Genomic DNA, 26,043 nt, shown 5'->3' with positions numbered 1-26,043 from the left:
TAAAGTTTTTGCAATTTTCCGGACTGACTGACCTTCATTTCTTAAAGTAATGATGGCCACTCGTTTTTCTTTAGTTAGCTGATTGGTTCTTGCCATAATATGAATTTTAACAGTTGTCCAATAGGGTTGTCGGCTGTGTATTAACCTGACTTCTGCACAACACAACTGATGGTCCCAACCCCATTGATAAAGCAAGAAATTCCACTAATTAACCGTGATAAGGCACACCTGTGAAGTGGAAACCATTTCAGGTGACTACCTCTTGAAGCTCATGGAGAGAATGCCAAGAGTGTGCAAAGCAGTAATCAGAGCAAAGGGTGGCTATTTTGAAGAAACTAGAATATAAAACATGTTTTCAGTTATTTCACCTTTTTTTGTTAAGTACATAACTCCACATGTGTTCATTCATAGTTCTGATGCCTTCAGTGAGAATCTACAATGTAAATAGTCATGAAAATAAAGAAAACGCATTGAATGAGAAGGTGTGTCCAAACTTTTGGCCTGTACTGTATATATATATATATATATATATATATATATATATATATATATATATACATATATAGCAATTGGTATGGTTTTCTTTGACACTGTAACAAAGGGCTGTGATTCATTGTACCCATACCCTAAAAATGCTAAAGTCTGTGAGTGAGTGATGAAGTCACTTTTCTAATGCTCTCTACATCCCCTATGTTTGATATTTTTGAATGGCAACAAGCAAACAAACAAAAAAATTAGGTCAGGTGTGGAAGCAATTTTTGGCCATATTTTAGTCTACCAACAAAACAGAAACACAATGGGAAGACTGGATTTTGTTAATATTAAAGATTATTTTATTTAACACAAAGATGCATATCATTAAAATGCAATATTCAGAAATGTTACACACCAAAGTAAAAACACGACAAATACGCCAGAAAGGCCTCCATCATATCAACCCCATGTAAACCAACTGCATATTAAAGCATGTTTTTTTTTTTTTAACAAACAAATGAACATTAGGAGTACATATCAAGGCATGTCATGGAAGCAACAAGTTCTCCAAATGAAACGACAAAATACGTTGTTTGTCCACTAAAGAAAAAACTCAATGTGGTTTTCTGATCTGACGTTCCTATAAGCATGACAATGTAGATTCTCCATTACTTCCAAAAAAGTTATAAAAACATTGTTGAAAAATAAGTCTGTTGTATGATGTTGCAATACTGCGATTAAGGTTTGGTTAGATTAAGGCAATAACAACTTGGTTTATAAAAACTCCATGGTTTGGGTTAGAAAAAGTACTTTGTTAAGGTAAGAGGACCTTTGTTATATGGTTACAGCAATAATCAAGTGAAATAAACACTCAGGATCACTGCTATATGCAAATAAAAAACTGGTAGCTCACCTGGCAGAGCAAGTAGTCCACGTACTACAAATTCTGAGTCCTTAGCAGAGGTGCAAGTTTGATTCTGACCCTTAGCTGCATCCACCCTTTCCTGTCCATGCGGCCATCTTGCTGAGGTCAAAATATCGGACATACTACACAAGAGGTCAGTAGCCATCCTAAAGTCTGCACTACTGACGCAGTCTGGAGCATGTTCCAGGACACCACCGTCAACATTACCGAGTCTGTGGTGGATTTAATTTGTAAAACAACGACACAACTGAACCCAAAACTACAGTTAAATCATTTCACAACCAGAATCATCTGGAATATCATAAACACACACACTGTGCCTACAATGTAAGAAGTGCAGTAAAGGAAATGGAAAGGGACTATATTGCAATTCACAGATTGAGGAAACTGACTGGCATGTCACTGAAGTTATACTTTATACTTATGATTTCATGTTACAAATTCATTGGTTGATTTATCAAAAGAGCTGGAAATAGAAGTTCGGCAAGCAAAGTTAGCCCCTGAGCCAAACAGTGTGCCCTATAGGCCATACAAAAATTTTCCAAATTTGTTGTTCCTACTCAACATGTTGTTGGCTGGTCGTTGTCTGTTTCCTGATGATGGTCAAAACATCATTTTGGATAAATTCTGGGCTCACTGCATTTCCCTGAGTTGGACCTTCATGCGATAAGGTTTGGGAGTCAGAGTGACCCCATAGACTGGGGTGTAGTCTGGCTCTCCCGCATCCTCAGGCCAGATGAACTTAAACTTCCTCAGCAGCGTCACCAAGATGAGGAAGAGCTCCATACGAGCCAGACCCTCTCCGAGACACATGCGAGGACCTGAGACACCAAAAAAAAAACCAACCTCAAAGTCATCTACAACAGTTTGATTAAACCCGTCATGTCTGTGCATGCCACTGCAGATGTAACACAGTGAGACCAGTGCTGATTGTTTTTATGCTCTCATACCTGCAGAGAAAGGCATGAAGGCCTCTGGTTTCACAAACTCTCCCTGGTCATTGAGGAAGTTTTCAGGGTTGAATTCATTGGGGTATTTCCATTGTCCCTCCTCGCTCAGCACTGAGGTCAAGTTGGGGATGATCAGTGTACCCTGAGGAGAAAATGAGTAAAAGAAGACAGGGGATAGTGGAAAGCAGAAAATGTTTGTAAGAGGTTTGATTTATTTTAGCTACCCAAGTAATAGTAATGATGTTGCTACCAGTAGGGTGACCATATTTTGATTTCCAAAAAAGAGGACATTCGGCCGGCCATGACATAGCCTACTTAAATGATACTCGCAGTTTACTCAAAGATGCCTTATAATTTTAATATATTTAAAATTTATATGTATGGATAGAAAATTCAGTTATATTACAAAATAATATCTCTCAAAGACAGAAATTCAGATAGGCCCCAATAGGGGACACATACACACACTAGAGTGTGGCAATCTGAGCCCGACAGTACCCGATGGGTCGGGCCAGGTTTTGTCAAAAATGTAGCTATAAATTGTATTCGGGCTCCGGTCGGATTCGGTCAGCTTTCTGTGAAAATGTAGTGTAAAAATAAATAAAATCCTATTGTCTGTCCTGTTTATTCCTTTGGGGCTGTTATTTACGTGACAACACCTGAACATAACACACACAGACCAGACCTGCCAACCTGTACGCATTTTGTGTAGCAAGTACGCAATTTGACATCTAAATACGCTGGTACGGCTCGCCCCTCTAAACTACGCAAAAAGCTGCGGACATGTGAGTTCTGTGGCAAATGTGCACGTGCGGTACTCATGTCTGACAACACCATGCAGCAGCGTGGTGAAGCAGTTTCAGCCAATCATTGTAGAAAAGCGGAGAATAACGAGTCTGCCGAACGTATAGCGTAACATCCCCGCCCCCCTCCTCCCTGCCTCCTCCTGCCCTCTGCCTCCCTCTCCGTCCTCCGTTCCCCACTCGCTGCAGTTGGCGCATAAAAAGGTAAACTGTGTGTGTGTGTGTGTGTGTGTATTTTAGCCTTTATATATATCCATTGCAGATAGTGTAGGCCTGTATATAAGGAGGAATGCGATTATTTATACAGTTTAAACATGTAGCCAACAAATCTTTTGCAGCAACTTTTGCAGCCACTATCGTGGCAGATGAGGAAGACAAAGACAGGGAGGGACAGGGCAGCAGACCTGCCAAAAAGAAGAGGGTCCATGTCCCCCAGAAGTTTTTGAGTAAATATCAAGAACAGTGGCCATGCTTCCGACCCTCTGAAGTTCCTCATCATGCATTTTGCACAGTGTGCAATTATGATGTGGACATAAGCCACCAGGGAGCTGCAGGTAATATGTAAATTAGCCCCGGTGATGTGTGCATATGTGCTGTAAGCCAATTTAATTATTACATTCTTGAAAACAAAAACACCTATTGCAATATACAAAATAAATTATTACCATTTTAATTAAATACATATTAAAATAATTTTTAATTAATTTTAATTAAATAAGTATTGAAATAATTCAATGCAGTTAACTTGTGGCTATCAGCTTGTATAAGCACACATATCATATAATGAAAGCAAGTGCAACTTTTTAGTTTTACTGTTCAATATTAAAATGTCCAGTGCAGTGCACATGATATTTTGGAGTCAGGTCAAATTGTAAAAAATGTCTATCACTTAACTAGTCAAAATAAGAACTATGAACAAGTGTGTGTGTGTGTGTGTGTGTTTTGCAGACTGTCGACGCCATGTGGAGGGCAAAAAACATTTAAAGATTGTGGCCAGTACAGATGCTGTCCCTAAAATTCAATCGTTTTTCCATCAAGCGAGTGATTTGAGACCAATTCGGGCAGAAACTATGTTCACCACATTCATTGTAGAACATAACTTGCCATTATCTGCTGCAGACCATGCCAGACCACTATTCAGGAAGATGTTTTCGGACAGTGAGATAGCCAAACAATATGGCTGCGCCAGAACAAAGACAGCCGCCATTGTAAAAACATTGGCTAGGAATGATACTGACTACATCACAGAAATAATGAAGTGGTCCCCATACAGCCTTGCTACAGATGGGAGCACAGATATGGAGGACATAAAAATGTACCCCATTGTGGTGAGTTTTGATCCCAGTCTTGGGAGGGTCACTGTGATGTTGCTCAAGATTTGTGAATCAAGGGAGTCTACTGCGAGAGCAATATTTGAATTGCTTGACAGTGAACTAAAGAAGAGAGACATACCATGGTCAAACTGTGTCAGCTTTGCAGCTGACAATGCTGCAGTCATGCAAGGCTTGGGGAAAGGTGTAGCAGCTTTTTTGAAGGCTCAGAGTCCACACATCTACCTAGTTGGATGTGCCTGCCACCTGATACACCTCGCTGCAGAGAGGGCATCCAGGCAACTCAGTGTGAACATTGAAGACTTCCTTGTTACAATTTATTATTATCTGGACAAAAGCAGCAAGAGGAAGTCAAGTCTGCATGACATACAGATCATGTGTGATGCAGATGTGAGGAAAATTCTCAAAATGTCCTCCACAAGATGGCTGTCTCTGGGGCAGTGTGTGAACTGCCTACTGCAACAGTGGGACAATCTCACTCTTTTCTTTGACAATGAGATGGAGGCAGGCAAGAAAAAGAAGACAGGACCCTCATCTTCCTCCAAGTTGCTCAAGGCTCAATCTGGTCTTACTCATAAGCCTAAAGCAACACTCTCCTCCACCAACATGCCTACAATGCAGCCCAGTGTCTCCTCCTCTGTCCCACCAAAGCTGCCCACACCTCCATCTGGTCCTGCACAGAAGCCTGTAGCTAAATCTGCCACCAGCATGCTTACAATGCAGCCCAAGGTCTCCACCTCCTCCTCTGTCCCACCAAAGCTGCCCACACCTCCATCTGGTCCTGCACAGAAGCCTGTAGCTAAACCTGCCACCAGCATGCCTACAATGCAGCCCAAGGTCTCCTCCTCTGTCCCACCAAAGCTGCCCACACCTCCATCTGGTCCTGCACAGAAGCCTGTAGCTAAATCTGCCACCAGCATGCTTACAATGCAGCCCAAGGTCTCCACCTCCTCCTCTGTCCCACCAAAGCTGCCCACACCTCCTTCTGGTCCTGCACAGAAGCCTGAAGCTACACTTACCAGTGCATCAAAAGCTCCTGCACACCTTGCTGCAGAATTTGATTTAACCAAATTCATCTTCAAACAAAATGAAATTGGAAAGAGAGCTGAAAATGAAAAAAAACAAAAACCAGAAAGAACCAAGAAAGACGAGAGAACAGATCTGACAAAATCTGAGAAAGTATATCAGTTCCTCACCAACCCAATGTCAAAGGTGTATTCACTCTTTTTGAAGAGAACAATACCTATTTTTGACATTAGCAACCAAATACTCCAAAAAGAGGAGCCATGCATACATATACTGCTTCCAACTTTGGAGCTGCAACTGCAAAAGGTATTGCTTTCATTCTGTAAGCCTGAGCATGTGATCACCATGATGGATGAAATTGGTAGAGGTATCAAGCCAACACTGTACAGTGCAAGGGAAAACCAGCTACCTGATGAGGAACTCACAGTTGGCCATGACACTCAGACCTTTATCCAAAGTCAGGGTAAACTAGAGCTTAAGCCATTCTTCAGAGATGTGAGGAAGTTCTTTTCATCTGCAGCTGACTACATGGTTTCCAAATTTCCATTTGGGGATGAGCTGCTGATGCATGCTGTTGTGGCAGATATTACCAAGAGGTAGTCAGTGAAATTCTCCGGTTCTTTATCAGCCACTTTCCTTCTATTCTGCCTGAAGAGGTCACTGTGGATCAAATGGAAGACGAGTTTCGAATGTATCAAACCAGCAGCTTTGAGGACAGCATCCTCAGCAAGCGCGCCGATGAAGCCTGGGTTGATATTGGTCATTTGAAGAGAGGAGGACAGGAGATCTTCTCCAACCTTTCAGCAGTCATGCTAGGGATACTGGTTATCTTCCACAGCAATGCTGATTGTGAGAGGATTTTCAGCCTTGTCACCAAAAACAAGACACAATACAGGGCTAGCCTGAGCACTGACATGATCAGTGCTTTGGTGACAAGAAAGGTGAGCATGGCTGCAAAAGGGACCATCTGTCACATGGAGGGTTTCAGTGATGCTCTATTAAAGAAGGCAAAGTCAGCAGCCTATGAGGCAAAGTCCAGAGCAAGTTCCACTCCAGGAAGGAGTGATGACTGATGCAAAAACTGTAGTTAAAAGGGCATCAGGGTCAAGGTCAACAAAATAAAAAGAATGTAAAATAATATAGATAAATAATATAGTTACCCTGGTTTGTTAACAGCATTTTCATGTTTTGAAAGTGTTTCTGTGTTCCACTGAAAGGCTATCATGATACAGTATATACATGGCTTAGAAGGACATAGCATTTTTTGGTTTTCTGTTGATGGGTTTGGATATTTATGTTAAGAAATACTTAAAGAATGTAATTACAGAGTGCAAAATGTCTATATTTTCTTTATTAAAGGTATTGTAATCAAAAATATAGGTTTTATTGTTTTTTTATAACCGATTTCCAGCCAGTGAATGGGGAAATTACTGCATGCAAAGCAATGGAGTTGCAAAAGTCTGCGAAAAAAAGCCGCACAACACAAGTGGTACTCAAAATATTTTGACAAGGTTGGCAGGTCTGACAGACACACATTGGCTGTTTGTTTCTACCTCTCCTCTCTCTGGAAGTGTCGGACCTCCAGCGGCCCGCCTCCGCCTTGATTAAACGCTGAAAATTAAATAAAAGAGGGAGACAGGTTTTTCCTATTTTATCTTATTTTGTTTTATTTCTCCCTCTCCTCTCGCTAGAAGCGTTGGACCTCCCGCTCCTGTTTCAAACACGGAGGTCTCCCTCTCGCGGAGCACCCACAGCGCACGCCCAGCCTGTTAAATAGCCTGTAACCGTAACAACTGTGTGACACAAACTCAGTGCTTTGGTCATTAAATAATGTCGGGCTTGGTCCGGGTTCGGACAGAAATATGCGGCCCGTGCCGCACTCTAACACACACACACAAACACACGGAAAACCGGACACTATCATGAGTTAATAAAAAAAAACCCTGGATGTCCTGGACGGGACGTGAAAAGTGGACATGTCCGGACAAAAGAGGACGTTTGGTCAGCCTAGCTACCATTATTTCTGTATGGTACAAATAGTATGGTAACCTGTTAATCTTTGCTTCTTACCTTAGGAATGTAATATCCCATGAGTTCTGTGTCTTTAGTTGTACAGTGGAAGACGCTGAGTGGAACAGTGTTGGCTACCCTCTGCACTTCATGGGTCACAGCCTGGATGGAGAGATTTTAACATGTTCTTATGCTTCATCTGACTTGGACTATGAAAACAATGCAGGCTCTCAGAAGCTCAGCCAGAAAGAGCAGACCAATAAACTTGCAATATGGGCACCCACAAGCAATATGTTAACAACTAGGCAAAATAAGATCATAATAATAAATGTTGTTCAAAAGAAGTTATTACAATTGATCCACTCCAAGGCCCCAACATAAAGATGTTCTCTCACAAGATTTATTGTTTGATTTTAATGTGAGCTTAAAATAATAATTTAAATATTATGAGAAATCTGTCTGATGATGTACCTGCATGTAGGGCATGTTGTGTCTGTCATCAAAACTGGCTCGATCCTTCCCCTCCAACACCTTGTCTATCTCCTGCTGACAACGCTCTGAGAGGTACAGCAGAGATGTAATAATAATATTATTATTATTGTTCTTTGCTATATTTCAATTTATTTCTGTTACAGAGAGTGTTTTGAAATGTAACAAAAAACAATACATAAGATTGGAAAAAAACTTAAGTAAAGGTAAAATTAATGACAATACATAACATACAAAGTCCTGAGAAATCAATCCAAATCAGCAGCTGCAGCAAAGAAAAAGCTGATTGTTGTTTGAACACATATATTTGGTATTTGTGCACAGCCATACCGATATAACATCTCCGATGACCGATTCATCGGTCAGGCTTTTGCCTGTAATATTTACAATTGACAAAAGATGGTTTCTTTAGAGAGAGAGAGAGAGAGAGAAAAAAACTTGACTATGACTTATGTCTTGGGACTAGTAGGCCTTTTCCCATAACATATATTTTTAGATGTGTTCCTTGAGGCATGCTTTTGTGACTTTTATGAAAAGAATTCCTGTGCATAAAAAAATTGATGGATGAATGGAGACATATTTTAGACAGAAATACAATGACTGAACTATAGAGCCGATTGCAGAACAATAATTAACACATGCAGGCATACCTTGTACGTGTGGGTAGGTCATAAGGTAGAGGAAACCAGTGAGCAGGGTGTTGGAGGTAGTGTCTGTCCCAGCAAAGTGAATATCGAGAGCGTACATAGACAGTTGTTGTTCTGTAAATGAAGAACTATCACCACTTCTCTAAAAAAAAAAACAAGAGAATGATTGTTTTAAGACAGACAAGCATCAAATGCAATTATACCTTGCTGATCCCAACACATACACACCATGGGACATGATAACTACCACACATGCATGCACAAACATGTGCGTTTGGTAGTTAGCTGACTCTTTACACACCTTATCCATCTCATCCAGGTAGCAGTCAACAAAGTCTCGAGGCTGTCCGGGGACCCTGGTACTCTTGTGCTCATTCAACAATCGTTTTGCAATTCTCTGACAAGTCTGAAAAACATTCAAGTCAACATTCATAGTTTGTATTCATTTCATTTTTTTTCCCTTATCACTGACAAAATACATATAATTTGATTGGCACTGTAAATGTGTGTGAGGTCAGACAATTAAAATACATTGTAACATAATTTTTTTTTTTTCATAATCCTCATTTCAATATTTAAATCAAATCTCTTGGTCCAATCAACGTACCTCAACATTCTTAAAGGCCTTCATAAAGGGCAGCGGCAGGCTACGAATCATAGGAAGAGAGTCATATAGCTGTGAAAAAAAAAGAAAAGAAAAAAAGATAAATTATTAGTTTATTTGAATCCAAATGTGCAGATTGTGTGTCAGTGTCCTTGCATTAAGTGATGGAAAATAGGTGGTACAACATAAAGTAACTGCTGGAGGTTACTTTTAAACAAGTTAATTTGCAAGCTAAGATGCTTTGTCAAGTTGGAAAACAGCACTTAAATGTTAGTAAGGCAAGGTGAGGAAGTTTGTCAAGCTGAACAAAGATGAGTGGAAAAGATGAATGGATGGAAAATCCATAGTGAGGATGCAGATGCAAAGTTTGACCTCTGTAACAGTATAGCAGTATTTTTTGTGTGGCTCTGGGCAATTTAAGGTGTGTATTAGGTTCAAGAAAAATTGCAATGCATTTTCAAATCTAATGCATGGATGTCAATGTCAACCTGTCTCAGGAGGTCAAAATGTTAATTTGTCGTTTACGACCAAATAATACCCATAATACTTTTTTGTTTTGAGCCAATTAACAGATGGGTAACACTTTACCATAAGGTACAAAAAAGCAAGTAGCCTAGTTACTAAGGGAACTAATGATGAACTAATGAGCAGGTCACTTCCTGTTCTCATTTCTTCAATCCCGCTGCTTGGTGAGTTGAACTCATTCTAACACACAGCATTCCACAACACATTATGCTCCCTAATCCTCTGCATTCAGCGGTGAGTTGTGTCTGCATGTTTTGTGACTAAAAAGCTCCTGCTATCGTAACGGTTACAAATGTCAATAGTGTATTGGTTGTATAATGTGTTACTAATCAGCCCGCTCTAGCTTAGTGGTTAGCGGCCTGGTGTATTTGTATGTATGTGTCAATTAGCTCCCACTAGCGTAGGGGTTAGCATTGTCAGCAATGCTTTGTGTTTCTATGTGTAAATGAACAGAAGTTGCTAGCTAAGCGGTAGGCCACAATGCTGCCATTCACAGCAATGAACAATTTAAGGATTGAACATTACAACAGCTGTGAGTCATTTAACGTTAATTATACTGTTTTATAAGTCAGGTTGTTTTAATCGACTTTATGGATGATTCTGTAATCTTGCTTTGATGGCGCGCGTCCCACAACACCTGGATTCGCCTCCCTCAAGTCTGTGGTAGGATGAACTGAACATAAGATAAACTGAATGAACTTTTGAGCCACAGTGAAGTGACTGAATTTTGGAAACATTTTAAACTGAAAGGCCTATATGTGTGTTTTGTATTTGTTTGATTTATTTTTGAAGAAAATGTATTACAATACAAATTATTTAAAACTTACTATTGTCTCAAGTCTGTGTTGTCCTCACACATCAGGCTCCCAACCAAATCTACTGTCTTCTGTGCCTTTCTTTACATTTAGCTAATCCCATTTGCTACATTGAAATTGCAATTACTGGAAGGATCAATCATGATTTAAGGAGGAAGGATATTAGTTATTTGTCAATAAGCTTGTAGCACCTCTTAAGACAGACAAAAAGGATAACAAAGGTAATAAATAAATAATGATTCAGTACTCATTAACTAATTTGTTTGATGCTATACTTTTGGGGACACAAAAAGGGTGGCTACTGGTCAGATATGTCCGTGGAGATTCTCAGTCATCAAGGTCATGGTAATCTTAAGTGCTATCGTAGGTAACTGGACTTGCCTGAGTTTCTTGAAGATGTTTTGCCTCTCATCCAAGAGGCTTCTTCAGTTCCAACTGACTGGTACTGAGTTGCAGGCTTTGTGAACCCTTACAGAGTTGTTGAGGTCCCCCAACTGGGCCTTTGCAAAAACCTCAAAAAGACCCAGAATGAACAGAGAGGCAGAGACACAAAAACGAAACAACATCTCCATTCCTTATGTCGCAGGAGTGTCTGAGAAACTCAGGAGGGTCTTCAACGAACACCACATCCCTGTGCACTTCAAACCCAGTAACACCCTGAGAAAGAAACTTGTCCACCCCAAGGACTAAACATCCAGACATAAGCAGAGTAATGTAGTGTATGCAGTTCAATGCAGCCAGGAATGCACAGATTTATACATTGGGGAGACAAAACAACCACTCCACAAGTGCACGGCACAGCACAGGAGAGCCAGCTCGTCAGGTCAATACTCAGCTGTCCATTTACATGTAAAGGAGAAAGGACACTCCTTCGAGGACAGCAATGTTCACATTTTGGCCAGAGAAGAAAGATCGTTTGAAAGGTGCGTGAAAGAAGCCATCTACATCAAACTGGAACGACCATCGTTAAACAGAGGAGGTGGCCTATGACACCATTTATCACCCACTTACAATGCAGTCTTGGGATCCCTTCCCAGACAATTTATCACCGATTCTCACCTAGTCCCATCTAACCCTACCAACACACAAGATGGACTCTGTAAGGGTTCACAAAGCCTGTAACTCAGTACCAGTCAGTTAGAATGAAGAAGCCTCTTGGTTGAGAGATGAAACATCATGCAGGTCCAGTTATCTACAATATACTGTAGCTCTTATGATTACTGGTCAGGTAATGATAAAGTAAAGATTCAGCGGTCATCAACTACTCAGTATGATGCTTCCCTTTACTTACGGGAACACAAAAAGGGTAACTAATGGTCAGGTAATACTCAAGTAATGTTGCAGTGCTTAGTAACCACTATGTGGAGAGACTGAAGACTGGCCACATGGAGGTGCAGGGTGTACCAGACTGGTGCTGAGGGGCTCAGGAGTAGCTATTACTTTCCGGCCGCTGGGGTCCTGGATAGGGTCACTGCCCCCTTCGACCATGCATATATTGTTGCTAATTTGTTTATTATTGATTAATGTTATTTATTGGGCTTTTGATGCACAATCTGAAGGGGCTGGCGGGATTACATTTCTCTTCGATTACACTCACTGTAGAGCCCTTAGAACCTATTTTACACCTGGTGCAAAGTGATGCACAATCCAACTGTCATTGCATGTTTCAGACTGACTCAGTGATCATTTTCATAGCCAGAGCCCATGTTGTGTAGGTCGCAAATGTACTTGGGCCCATTTGTGCACCTGCGTATGTAGGTCTTAAAATTAAGTGTCTTCGGGTGCATTATTGGTGTATTATTATCATTATTGTCAGCAAAAAGCAATTGTTTCATTGACAAACAAAAACATCATAAAATTGATGCAGTATTGTCCTGCTGTTATAAGAGCGCATTATTCAGATAGTAAAATACATTGGCAGGTTCACAATGCGCTTGTTACACACAGAGGCTTGGATAAGTTGTGGGTACGCAAAATAATACATCATTAATGGGGAAAATATTAATTACATTCGCTAAGATGTAAAAATAGCAGAGAGCAGAGCTGATGACAGACTCCCTTTTAAGAGAGACACTAAGGGCCCTATTTAGATGGTCTAAAGCAGATGGGGGAGGGTGCATAATCCATGTCACAAGTGTCATTGCTATTTAGATGCAGGCGCAGTTGTCATTTTCACGCCCTGCGCCCTCGTCATCTAACTAGCAAATGAACTTGCGCTTCTCTGGGTGTGTTGGTCTAAAAATGAGGAGTGGTCAGGCGCAGTCATGGCGCATTGCTAGTTAGATGACGTAAAAAGCAAATGCGCCAGTGACCAACAAAAACCTGATCTAACGTCAATGGCGCAGCATTTCGCTGCTAAACAAGTTAGTAATATGCGTCTCTAGGCGGGTGCACAACGCGCATAGCCTGAGTGTCAGACTGAAGCTCCCAGAACCTTCAGTCTGACATGGCTTCCATTGAAGGCGATTTACTAGGGGGAGGGAATTTGATTTTTTCCCTAACCAATCAGTAGAGATCAACAACTCACCCAGAATCTGACGTCATTAGTATCCATGCCTCGGGGGTGCCGAAAACAAGTGAGCATTGCCCGTTTAAAATGTCTCCGTCATCGTGCACGCCCAGCTGCATCGCCGTTAAATCCAGTTTAGCAGCTTCCTTAATTTGGTCCTCCATTAACGCAAGTAGTGGCGAAATACCTCGATAGCATCGTTAATGTGGTCTGTAGGATCTGTAGCGGTCACCATTGTTGCTATCCTCACCAGTTACCCACCGGCGTACAGCTTGACATCAGCGTGGCGCTGATTGGCTAATCGCTAGACCCCCGGCGTTCATTGGTCCGTCCAGCGTTTGGACGAGATAAATCGCAAATTCACTGAAGTATGCCAGACCAGAGATGCAAGCCTACTCAGTTGAGTGGGCGGGGTCTATGGTCTGGAACCAGGCTACAACGCGCGTGCACTCTGCTCAGACACACATGGAGCAGCCACACATATGCAAAAGATAACAAATAAAAATATGATTACAATGTGAAAGGTTATTAAAGTGCACATTAAAATATTTATCAGAAACACGTCTTAATGCTCAGTCATTAATCAGAATGATCTAATCACAGTAATAATGATCATCATAATTTGTAATAAATTGATAACTCTAAATTCTCCGTAGGTGTGAATGTGAACGTGAATGGTTGTTTGTCTCTATGTGTCAGCCCTGTGATAGTCTGGTGACCTGTCCAGGGTGTACCCTGCCTCTCGTTCAATGTCAGCTGGGATAGGCTCCAGCCACGACCCCCTCCCCCCCCCCCTCCCCCCGCAATACTCAAGAGGATGAAGCGGTTAGAAGATGGATGGATAATTTGTAATAATGACAAATGAAATTGTGAAATTATCTGACCAATCAATCATTTTTTTGATTGAAAACCAAAGCCCACACATTGCATTTATTTTAACATGTTATACTAGGCTACATTATATTATATTATTATATTGTTATCTGAGCGTAGAGAGGACACAGATGCAAATAAGAGGCAGAACACAGCTCTAGGAAACGTGAAAACAATTAACAAACGTGGGTGGGGGAGAAAACGCTGAACAGGTCCTAGCTGCAGGATCAGCACCTTGGGGAGCTCCGCGGTAGTCCTGACAGCTGTGCTCTGTTATATGATGAAAACAGGTTTGAATAATATTCCACAGATATTTCGTAAGATCTTTCTTGTATTAGTGATCCCACACCTGCTTTACCTCGGGGAGCTTGGGTGCCTGTCTGCTGTCCCCGTAGATCGGGCCTTCACCTCCCGCACGAGGAGATCCGTCTCCTCAGCTGTAAAACGCTCACTCTTTCCAGTTGGTAGGTTCGCCATCTAACTAGCTCTCCGCCATGCGCTCCAATCGCGCCTCTTTTAAAGGGAATGAGAGGTGACACTCTGATTGGCTTATTGAATGATACGCCCATGCTAATTCACAGAGTAAGTCCAACCCTTTTAGACTCTCCGCCATGGCGCACAGTCTAAAAACGCGCTGTCTAACTAGCAAGTGACTGGTACACGCCCATGCGCCACACGCCTGGCGCTTTGCGTTTTAGACCATCTAAATAGGGCCCAAAGTGGACATGCCCTAAATGCACTTGTATCATGCACTTTAGACCATGCAGTAGATTGCATAATAGGACCTTTAGTTTTGTTGATATTTCTGAGCCAGGTTTTAAGGCAGAAACATGTTTGACTCACCATAGCCCACGGTCCATTGGCCAACTTGGCATTCTCAGTAAAGCACTGAACAATCACTTTGATGAATTTGTCATCATACTCGTAGCGTGTACCAAACAGAACCTGGCAGATGATGTTGGACGCTGCATTATGAAACATAACTTGGGGACTCATGGATTTGCCTGTAAAAGAAATACTGTTGACTAACCCACACCACTGTATTGTAGAACAGTACAAAAGAACAAAAGCTAACACCAGCATAATACAAAACTCTACCTGACATTAATGGAACTGTATGATTGAAATCCAACTTGTCATATTATCAAATAACAGAGTATTTGTGATGCTCAGATGTCAGTGTCACTGATAAAACTTAACGGCCATTCATGTGATGATTGTGTGGACCCACAGATGACATACCAATGCTCTTCTCCAGTGTATCAATGATGTATTTTATCTCTCCATGAATCCTTTCCTCCATGGAATTCTTCCCCAGACCAAAGTTCCTCAAGGTCATGAGAGCAAAGCGGCGATGGTCCCTCCAACTTGGGCCATAATCTGCCAGAATCACTCCTACAACACGTGTAGTGACACAAAGAGCATACAGTGTGATCTTACAGGTCATCTAATGTAAACTTTTCTCACTGTCCAATGTGATCATTGCTTTTCTCTTCCAGAGTTCATCTACTTTCTAGTACTTTCTTATTCTCCAAAGTACTTTAAAATGTATTTTCTTTAAAAAACGGAATAGTGTAATGTACAAACCTATACATGTTACATAATGCTTGTTTTCCGTTCTTTTGATTTGTGTGGTGTTATTAGTCTGTAATGTGTTTTGTGATAAACTAACAAAATTGACCTAAAAACACTTTATTTTGGCCAAATTTATCAAACAATACACTATTCTTGATAATCAGTGATCTTCACACAATATCAAAAGAGAGAACTACACCATTCAGTGCACAGTTTTTTTTCTTTGAATGGTGAAGAGATACCTTCTACAAAGACCAGTGTGGGAGGTAATGCGTCACAATAGTAACATTATACGATACTATATTAACTGAAGCAGTAACAAAGTAATATAACATGTTACCAACATAATTTTGGGTAATGATACTATTGTGTTTATTTGAACATTTACCATGTCATGTAATGTGTTAACATCCGAAATAAATTCTTTATTGTTTTCATTTTTCATGTATTCACACTGATCCTGACTGCCCCACTTCCGCCAGTGCGCCAACAGAAAAAATAATCCTGGAAGGTTACTGTGTCTTGTCATGTCATGACAGACAACATCACAGAAGGGTGTCTGTGATCGGTACATCTGGCTCACCATACTATACATATATATATATATATATATTATCATGTTCAGAGTGTTTCTTAATTTACCTGCAACGTCAACCAAATATCCTGTTCTACTTTTGCGTCTCAAAGCCACTAGACAGTAGTGGAGATAAGGAGCTGGCCTCTGGTTTGTTTTTCCCTTGTCCTGGTGATCGGCACATCTGGGTATATTTTGTGTATGTTTCCATTCACATCCCTTACAACTGCAGACATCACCACCACACAGTCCTGTTCTTATGCATAACTCTCTGACTGGTGTTGTTGTAGCTGACCATCACACTGGGAACTGGCAGGTGGGTCTTCCAGCTCCGGTGTATTAATTCAACCTCAGCAATTGTTTATTGTGTTATATATCATAGGCCCACGATTATTCATCTGTGTCTCACAATCCCAGACTTTGATCCTCTACCTGACCCTTCCTGTGTCCAAGGCTATTTGTTTATTTCATGGCATTTTAATACAAAGTGGTAACCACTCTATGTGAATGCATGAATGGGTCAGACCTGGAGCTTCTGTGCTTTGATTACCTGCTGTGAAACAACATGACCTTCATCCATTTAAAATGCTCATTCATTCCTCTGAGGTAATTTGGCAAAAGTAACGCAAAAGTAGCGTAATAAGTAATTTATTATTACATTCACAATGTCATGTAATGTGTTACCATCCAAAATAAACTGTTTATACATTATACTGGTAGCTGTCCCATCCGTACATACCAACCCGTTCTCATTCCCAGATCATCATATACTGACGCTTTGCAGTTGTGTAGTGGTAGTGGATGAGGTGGGTGTACTACGTAGGTGGGTAGATTACCGTGAAGGAGGTCGGTATACTTTCACATATAGTATTTCAATGCTTGTAAACAGACGGTACATGAATAGGAAGAGATACGTTATTGACATATTACTGTATGTACTTTGTATGTCTGATTGCTTTTTTTTTTTTTTTTTTAAATTAGCTAAGTTTGATAATTCATTCTCTGCCCTGTGAAACCTCATGTCTCTTTTACCTTTCCTATCGGTAGTGTCATTGACAAACAGGTCTTGGGGTCTTCCAGCAAAATCAATGCCCTTGGTCACTAAAGCCTCCTTCATGGCCTTCATCCCGTGGATGATTACAGCTGGTCTTGGACCCAGGTACAGACTGTAAATATTTCCATAAGACTTCCTCAGCTAGTAGAGAACAAAATAACATGTCAGTGTTTGAAATACATATCATATGACTTCAAATGAATATTACTTTTTACAGGTGCAATTCACTTAAATTATAAAACATATCTGCCCTCTTAGTTCAGTCTTAATGGTCTCATCTGTAAGAAAAACCAATTAAGAAACAGAAATATTTAGAAAGAGTAATACAACATAATAAAAACATTAAGAAGCACTTTACATCAGGTAAAGCAAGCAACAAATAAAAAAAAACAATTTTTGGTAACTACGAAGCGTGCATGTTAGTTGCTTAGTGTAAATTAAGTCATTTCACTGCACACACTAAAAATGGATGTTTGAATCTATAGCACCTGGGCTGTATTCACAAAGCTTCATATTGCAAAGTGTTGCTCCTAGTGACAAAATATTACGAAAATTCTCAGAATTGTAACGTTTTTTTGGAATGTCCCTTTTAATTTAAGACTAGGGGCTCTAGTTTCCCAGCGCAGCGCAGGGTGGCGAACCCCGCGCAGAGCTAGTTTCAAGCAGCGCAACCCAAGGTGCGCTCAGTTTGGTAGTTTGGCAGACCGAGGTGCGCTGAGATGGGTGTGGCGGCGCAGCAGGGGGAGGTGTTGACAGATCCAGCTTGGCGCAGTGACAGTTTCGTGCCAAAAGGCTTCGCTAAAGGTGTGCTAAAAGCTCGCCATCTGAAACCAGGTCTACTGTCAGCGCAGGCAGAGCGCAGCCGGTGTAAGCCAAAGTTTGGCTGACCGGCGGACAGTGCGCACACGTCACCAAAACCTCACAGGCAGGTTTCCAGAATGTCAGGCACATTAACGATGCAATAAATAGCCAAAAAAACACTATTCAATGCAACTATCTGCAATCAGCACATAAATGTATCTCTATACCGACTGTCCCGTCACATCTGATGTCAGATCAAAGGGGATTGGCACCGTTTGGCACCGTTTGGCATGCGTAATGGAAACCCAACCTGATTTGATTAACACAGCTGCAAACTTATGAGTTCACATCCCTCTCAGCCAACCACAAACAGCCACAGCATCAGATAAGGAGTATATATTCAGCATCTGTCATCTTAGAAAAGTCAAAAGAAAAGAAACCGAGTGAGACTCCGAGAGAGAAAGAGAGAGCGCGCACGCACGAGAGAAACGCAACATTGATTTACAATTGTGGTGACCTCCTACCTTTGCATCATCAGCCCGTGGAGGTCTGCTCGCAGTTCCGTATATTCGGACACTGCGAGCTTGGACCTCCCGGACCAAAACATCAGTTTCCTCCTGGGAGAAATCTGGCCATCTGACGCTGCTGCTCTCTTCTGCCATGGCGAATTGAGTAAACTCTCATTACGCCTTCGCGGGGCGCATTTAATGGCGAGGAGAGGGGCTCATTTGATTGGTGTGATGTGTGTAAAACCCACTCCATGCCTTCTCTCCTCCCTCTTTCCGACTTGCGCAGGTAGGAGGGACGGAGGTGGGAAAGAGGAATAGCTGCGTCAGCACACACGGTGTGCCAAACTTGCAAAATCTGCCTGGCCACACCCAGTTGGTGAAGCGCAGGTGCGCTGCGCCCCCGCCTCGCCCGGTCTGCCAAACTAGAGTCCAAGGTCCTCCTATAGATAAAAATTAATCACAGAGCATCTTAGACCTTAAAGGAAATGACCACTTTAGAATGAAAATACAGACAGTACTTACTCACCCATGCCGACAAGAAGTCCAGTGTAGTTTTTTAATTCACAAAACTTGTTACTGCGATCAAGCCAGCTTGGATGCACTTGGATTACGACGGACTAGCCGTTCTGACGATTTTGAAATGCATTAGCAGAGTTTTATTACATTTTCAAAAATGATTTTGGACATGGGTTCCATGTACTTCAAGTGTATGGAAAAATCCAGCTGGCTGTTATCCTCCGATACGTCAAATGAGTTACTGCGGACAAGCCAGCTGACGCTCGTTTTGGCTTGGTTAAGTCAGCTGCTCCTAAATTTTAATTACACCCATATTGCGACCTTTACGGTAAATGCACAGACAAGAAAGATAGAAAGAAAGTTAGATAAGATACTACAGTGGGGACCAACTTCCGTATTTAAAAATAAAAAGAAGAGCATTAAAATTGTGTCACGTGACCTGGGAGCTATTGAGCAACAACAACAACAACAAAAAAGAAAGGCAAAGAGCAATAAATTACAAAGACTATTAAAATCTAATACAAAGAGGTGTGTCTTAACCGGCCTGTGTACTGACATGATCCAGCACTGATTTGGGGTCATCAGGTCACATGACCTGGGAGCTACTGAGCTAAAATGCTATATTTTTTCATAAAAATATTCATTATAGCTAGCTAACTTTCTTTCTATCTTTCTTCTCTGTGCATTTACCGTAAAGGTCGCAATATGGGCGTACTTAAAATTTAGGAGCAGCTGACTTAACCAAGCAAAAATGAGCGTCAGCTGGCTTGACTGCAGTAACTCATTCGATGTATCGGAGGATAACAGCCAGCCGGATTTTTCCATACACTTGAAGTACATGGAACCCGTGTTCAAAATCATTTTTGAAAATGTAATAAAACTACTACTATAACGCTAATGCATTTCAAAATCGTCAGAACGGCTAGTCCGTCATAATCCAAGTGCAAAATTGTCCTGAAAAGACATAATTTACTCCACATAATTTCTCACCGTAGTCTGTTAGCCTGCAGGCGTGCTGTGTTTACATGGCAACTCTTGCGAGACTCGAGAACGAGAACTCATGGTATCTGCAGGCCAGTGTTTACATGCTACAGTGTTTAGCTAGCTACATTCTACAGATAGCGACACACACACGATCTCTGTTTGAGCTAACTTTGAAAGTCAGGATAATGTCAGACTCTGAGGACTGACATTAGATGTGCTGACTTGCTGCCTGACATGTTTTAGCCCTTTTCTCAAAAGATGGTTTTAGTGTGTGCATTTCCTGGGTGCTTCAGTCGAAAGAAGTGGTGGAGCAAGTTGAGTTTTTCTTGAAGTCTTCAGCTTTGCTGACTGTGTCGCCACTGAGGACAGAGGTATGTCCTTTATAAACTTTTTACACCTGTAGGCAATAGGCTACTCAATGGTCATTCTTTATAGCGTCCATTTGTGGTAGTCTACCTCACTGGTTGTGGAACAGTGCTATGTTGCTGTCATTAGATCTAAGAAATTATATAGCAAAAAAAAAAAAAAAAAAGTAATTTTTTGACCAAGTAAGTGAGGGGCCTAGCCTGAGTGTCAGACTGAAGCTCCCAGAACCTTCAAACCTACTCAGTTGAGTGGGCAGGGTCTATGGTCTGGAACCAGGCTAGGAGGGGCCCCTTGGACTCCAAGGCTCCTCCGCATCGCAGGGGGTGCAGGGGTATACTTTACGGGCATGAGTCACCAAGTACTACAGAGAGCTGTCACTATGATATGGTGTAGGCCTATATTTTCTTCTTTTTCCTTTATACTCATTTTTTTTCTTTTGCCAGTCACATCCGTGATTACATAATCAGTGTCTGATTATATCAACTTAACCTCGTGCCTGTTTCCAGGACACGTCACTACATCCTGCTGCAGCAGAGACCACAGGTGACGCTGAGGCTTTTTTTGCTGGTGTGCTACAATCCACGCCAGTAAAGCCTAAGGTATCCAGTGATCAACCTGAGCAGCCACACCCAAGAATTCAGCTGGTGCTAACAAGTCCAGAACCCAAAAGAGAACGGACACATCCAACCACGTCTGGGATGTACCTTGCCCTCCCCCCAACATGGTCATCAGTTTTGTGGATTAAAAAACTACACTGGACTTCTTGTTGGCATGAGGGTGAGTAAGTACTGTCTGTATTTTCATTCTAAAGTGATCATTTCCTTTTAAAGAGCTCCTAAGGTGAAAAACTGTCAGGAATAAGGACAAGGACTTTTAAGGGGCTTAAGAGTTTCTTAAGCAGAGGAGAAAATGGTGGAGAGACAAAAAGTTCAGAGAAATATTCTCCAAACGCTGGATGTCAGTGAGTAAATGAAATACTACACATTAGATCATGCGGTGATAATATCTGTTGTCGATGTCATTAGGGACACACACACATTTCCCACCTAAAACTATAATGTGAGTAATATAATGATCACAATACTAAGATATTTAGAAAACTGGAAAATGCAACAGTGCAGCAGTGATGACTTGGGTCTGTCTAACCTTCCATCAGCAGAGTGATCACACTATTAATGAAAACACGTTCACAGTCAGCAGTTCATTTAATTTCCACTGGGTGTCCACATCGTGCAGGCTCACAAAAGTACTCCAGGATGGCCGGCGGTCGCCACGCAGTCATCACCGTTTTTTGTTTTTTTTTTCCTCCCTGATAATCTACTGTTCCACGTCCAGTCCGCTAGGTGGCAGCCTTTAAATTGGATGCCAGCCAGCCCATAGATATCTATGAGCCGGCTGGCCGCCAATCAAATTGTAGAAGAAGGAAGCGCATACGTCACGCAAATCGAGCAGCCATGTGCAGCAGGTGCAGATGGGAGAGATAGCGTGAAAGAGAACAATATGGATACTGGTATTAATCCAAAAAAACGGAGATTTAAGTAGGACTATTTTGACACCCGTATCTGGGGCTGATGAGTTTCCGCGCACCGGTTGTTGTGGGCTGGGCCGAGTCAAAGTACAGGGCTGCTTTTGGTCCCAGTCCGCCCCTGCTCATACCGAGCAACAGGGTCAACCACACCTCTTTACTAAGGTAAAAGTTTCTGACCCATCCCTGCTCAGAGTTGCTCTGAGAGGTTTCCTCCTTCACTCACTGCTAAGCTAGGACTCCTTACTAAAGGAATTTTAGGAATTTAAGTTAGGAGCTCTCTGAGAGTTTTCAAAGAATGTTTGTGAATACAGCCCCTGGACTTTGGGGTGGAATTTTGTTTGTAGTGCTTAAAGGATTAAAGAATGTAAATCATCTATAGCAAGATACCATACCATAACCATACCAGAAATGATTCCACAATTTCTTGAAACGGCAAGATCTCTACATTTTTCTCCAGGGGCTGTATTCACTAACATTATACTCTCAGAGAGCTCCTAAAGCTTTTAAGCTTAGCCTAAATTATTTCTGTAAGGAGTCCTAGCTAAGGAGTGATTTAGGAAAGTTCTTAGAGCAACTCACTGTCATCCAGTAGAGAGAGTATTTCTCTGACCTCTTCGTGTTTCCACCAGTTTCTCTTCCGCTTAAGAAGCACTTATGCACCTTAAACGTTTTCCTCCCTGCTCCTAACAGAAGCTCTCATATGGGCTAAGGTGCTCTGTGAATAACTATTACCTTTAACAGGTCCTAGACTTAAAGGTAGGATCTGGAGGATTTTCAAACAAAACAAAATATAGACATATACAAATGAAATCCTGCTTAATCATTACCTATGGGCTTCTACTCATGTGTGGTGGTGACTCTGTTTGCAGAGCTCCTGCCCTTTAACTGTATTTTGATGTTTTTGTGAGTTTGGACCGCTTCTGGGCGGAGATTTCCCCAGCCAATGAGAGAGCGCAGGTGCCGTGCCCGAGCGTGTCCGAGCATGTCCGAACGTGCACCAGCACGAGCCTTGCCTGAACCTCTTCTGTGAAGCCTTCTTTTATACCTCCAGGCTCCGTACACCCGGGAGAGTTGAGCCTGATAGGAGGGGCAGAATTTGAATGTGTGTTTACAATCAGCAACTGGAAAATCCTCCAGACCCTACCTTTAACTTAAAGGGGAAATTCTTTGAAAAAGTCATAATTCTAATTCTAATTCTTTGTACCAGGACATTGCCTCTTTAAAGGGAGGCTGCTGATTTTAAGAGATTTTTCCAATGACTAAGCACCACAAACAAACCCCTTTCACCTACATCGTACTGAAATCTCAGCAGTGGAGATCCCAAAATCTCCCCAAAAAATTTGCTTAAAAGTATGTATTGTGTCTATAGATTGACAGCACCCAATGTTTATGATCTGTATAGGCCTGTTTCCACCGCAGGAACTTCGGGGTAATTTTACGGGGCCGGGGCCGTTGGTGCGTGTCTCCACCGCAGGAACCACCCCCGAAGGACAGAGTTCCGCAACTTTTATGGGGGCTAAACAAGTCCCTGCCTCGGGGTAGGTACTCAGAACGGGCCCGAAAGACTCCCGGCTACTTGGTGCTGATTGGATATACTCAAGGGATGTGATGTCAACAGAAAGCAACAAAATAGCCGGCATTTTTAAAACTCAGCAGACGAGGATTAGCTCGTTCATATAGCTTCCTCCGCCATGTAAAAAAAACTCACTAAATGGCCCGTGAAAAAAATATTCTTTCCAGCGGATATCTTAGTTACAACATGATTGAGCTAGCAAAGCAGTTTTGTGTTGCTATGTGTGATATTTATTCAGTTTTGGGAAATCACGATGTCTAGAAAGCATCAGTGGCTGCAGCTGACAGGGACAGCTAACGTTAACACTAGCAGCAAAGCTAACATCAGGATCGTCATCCGTTAAAAGCCTCCCGTTGTCGGATACGACATGAAACTACTCCAGTTAGCTCAATCATGTTGTAACTAAGACATCCGCTGGAATTTTTTTTTTCACAGGCCATTTAGTGAGTTATTACAGACAGAGCTAAGGGCTATCAGCTAACGGCGTCCCTACGTCGCCCCGGTAAATGGTCGTGCAACGATTACGTCACATCCAGAGCCCATAACTTTACAGGAACCTTCCTCGTACTCTGATCTCTCAGTGGAAACACGGCGGTTGAGAGTGCCGAGCGAGAGGACGTTCCTGTAGTAGTTCCTGCCCCCCAAATAGTACCAGGAACTTCTTCAGTGGAAACGGGCCTTATCACTGGTTGGCTATAGTCCACATGCACAGAGTCAACTCAGTACAAACAGCAACAATGTTGTGTAATCACATGAAACAAGTAGCGGTCTGATGAGAGCATCCTTGACCCTTTGAAGCATGTTATACACGGCAAAGATTTTAATGGCTTTTATGTGTGTTTTTGGTTTACACTTTTTTGGATTCATAGTCTAAAAGTGCAGTGGAGCAACTCTTTAACCTAATAATTATCAGAAAAAGCAGCCAGGTGACCACAAGTGTGAGTACTGAGCCATTATAGACACATTATAAGTACTATTAACAATAGTTACATCATTGACGAAAATTTAGGGCATTGTAGAAGCAGCATTATTCATTTCAGTGTTTATCTTACTCTCTCAAAGTCCTCCAGGGGGTTCTCCAGGCTCATGTGCAAAATGTTCCCCAGTATGGGCAGAATAGGGGGTCCTGGTGGAAAGTTTTTGGGCCTCCGGGGTTTGAGTTGAAGGATGAGGAAGCCAATGCAGAGCCATAGCAGGATGATTGAAGCAAACATGGTGGACCGAACTGGACTGAAGAGACGAGATGATTGACCAGTTGGTGAATGAGAACATCAAACACAAACACAATCTCTGATGGACTCTGGCTTGAATCGTTCACTTTATCAGTTTAAAATTAATTTTGCTAATATCAAGGCTTGTTGGTAGAGTGGAAGAAAGCTAATGAGTTACAGCCAGTGATGGAATATAACAATGTTGCCTTCATTTACTCAAGTTCTTTACTTAAATACAAAATTGAGGTTCTTATACTTTACTTGAGTCTTTTCTTTTCATGCCCCTTTCTTCTTCTTCTCCACTACATTTATGAGGGAAAAGTTGTACATTTTACTCCACTATAATTATTTGTCAGCCTTAGTAACTAGTTACTTCACAAATTAATTTGTGCATACAAAACATATAAAGAGCTTAAGAAATATGTTTTCTTACAAATTAAACTAACATTACCAACAGCAATACAGCTGAAACAATGGACCAATCACAGCAGACATTTTCACTTGTCATAGGGAAGCAAAGGTGAAACTGATAACGTGAATGATGGCTCAGTTCCATTTAGTGTCCCTATGAGCTATTCAAGTAAGCCAGCATGCACAATACCAGGCCCTCCCCTAAGTGGAATGCAGTCATGTTGTTGTTTAGCCTACACCTGAGCTTTTCTTACTGACATCTCAAAATGTCTGCTGTGAAAAAGGTCTATTAGCTGAAGTGATGAGTGATTGAGACACAGCTTCTTTCACAATTGTTTAACATTTCAGTGTGTACAGTTATAGTCAGTAGTTTCTGTAAAGCTGAGGCATCGTGCCTTTTCAGAGTTACTAATTCTCATAGCTACTGTCTGTTCATCACTAGCACCACTTTAGAGTCTCACTGGCTGCCTGAGGGACAAACACTGTACAGTTCCATAGAAAAACCTGAGGTGGCAGCGGCTGTGCACTGCATTTTAATGGAGGTGAAGTCAGCAAGACATACATTTGCCAGACAAACCAGTTACTCGTCATCCTTGAATTCTTTTCTTGTACAACCAAAAAATACAGTTTTAAAGCCTTCTGTTTACGGATAAATGTTACCTTTGTGTTGCTTGTCGACGTTGGTTTGTAACTGTGGTATAGGCCCCACAAGACCCACAGTAAGCAAGCAAACAGGGCAGTCCGGACAATGGCTGCTGCAAAGCTGAAATGGATGCACTTTGTGAGGGAGCTCAAAGGGTGGGGGACAGAGTGCATGTGGGGAGGAGACATGATTGAGCTGTACAGAGAAGAACAGAGCTTTAGTTATACTATTAGAAGACAGTGATTTAGATTTGATTCTATTTAAATCCCTGTTTTTGTTTTGTTTTCCTTTTGTTTGTCATTTTCTGCATCAACACC

The 26,043-nt window shown here is 41.7% G+C and overlaps 1 protein-coding gene across 1 annotated transcript; it reads right to left on the bottom strand.

Annotated features, from left to right (window-relative positions):
• Positions 1-806: 806 nt before the first annotated feature.
• LOC117262877 (cytochrome P450 2B4-like) lies at positions 807-26,043 on the bottom strand. Its single transcript, XM_033636059.2, has 12 exons — positions 25,744-26,043; positions 24,514-24,691; positions 17,163-17,325; positions 15,224-15,376; positions 14,825-14,985; positions 9,263-9,331; positions 8,957-9,061; positions 8,659-8,797; positions 7,991-8,076; positions 7,580-7,681; positions 2,350-2,491; positions 807-2,220 (listed from the first exon to the last, which is right to left on the bottom strand). Exons 2-12 carry the CDS (start codon positions 24,673-24,675, stop codon positions 2,033-2,035), a joined length of 1,470 nt encoding a protein of 489 aa, XP_033491950.1. The 5' UTR covers positions 24,676-24,691; positions 25,744-26,043; the 3' UTR covers positions 807-2,032.

This window comes from Epinephelus lanceolatus, chromosome 5 (assembly GCF_041903045.1).
Source record: "Epinephelus lanceolatus isolate andai-2023 chromosome 5, ASM4190304v1, whole genome shotgun sequence".
Taxonomy (NCBI): domain Eukaryota; kingdom Metazoa; phylum Chordata; class Actinopteri; order Perciformes; family Serranidae; genus Epinephelus; species Epinephelus lanceolatus.
This window is presented reverse-complemented; position numbering and strand designations above follow the sequence as displayed.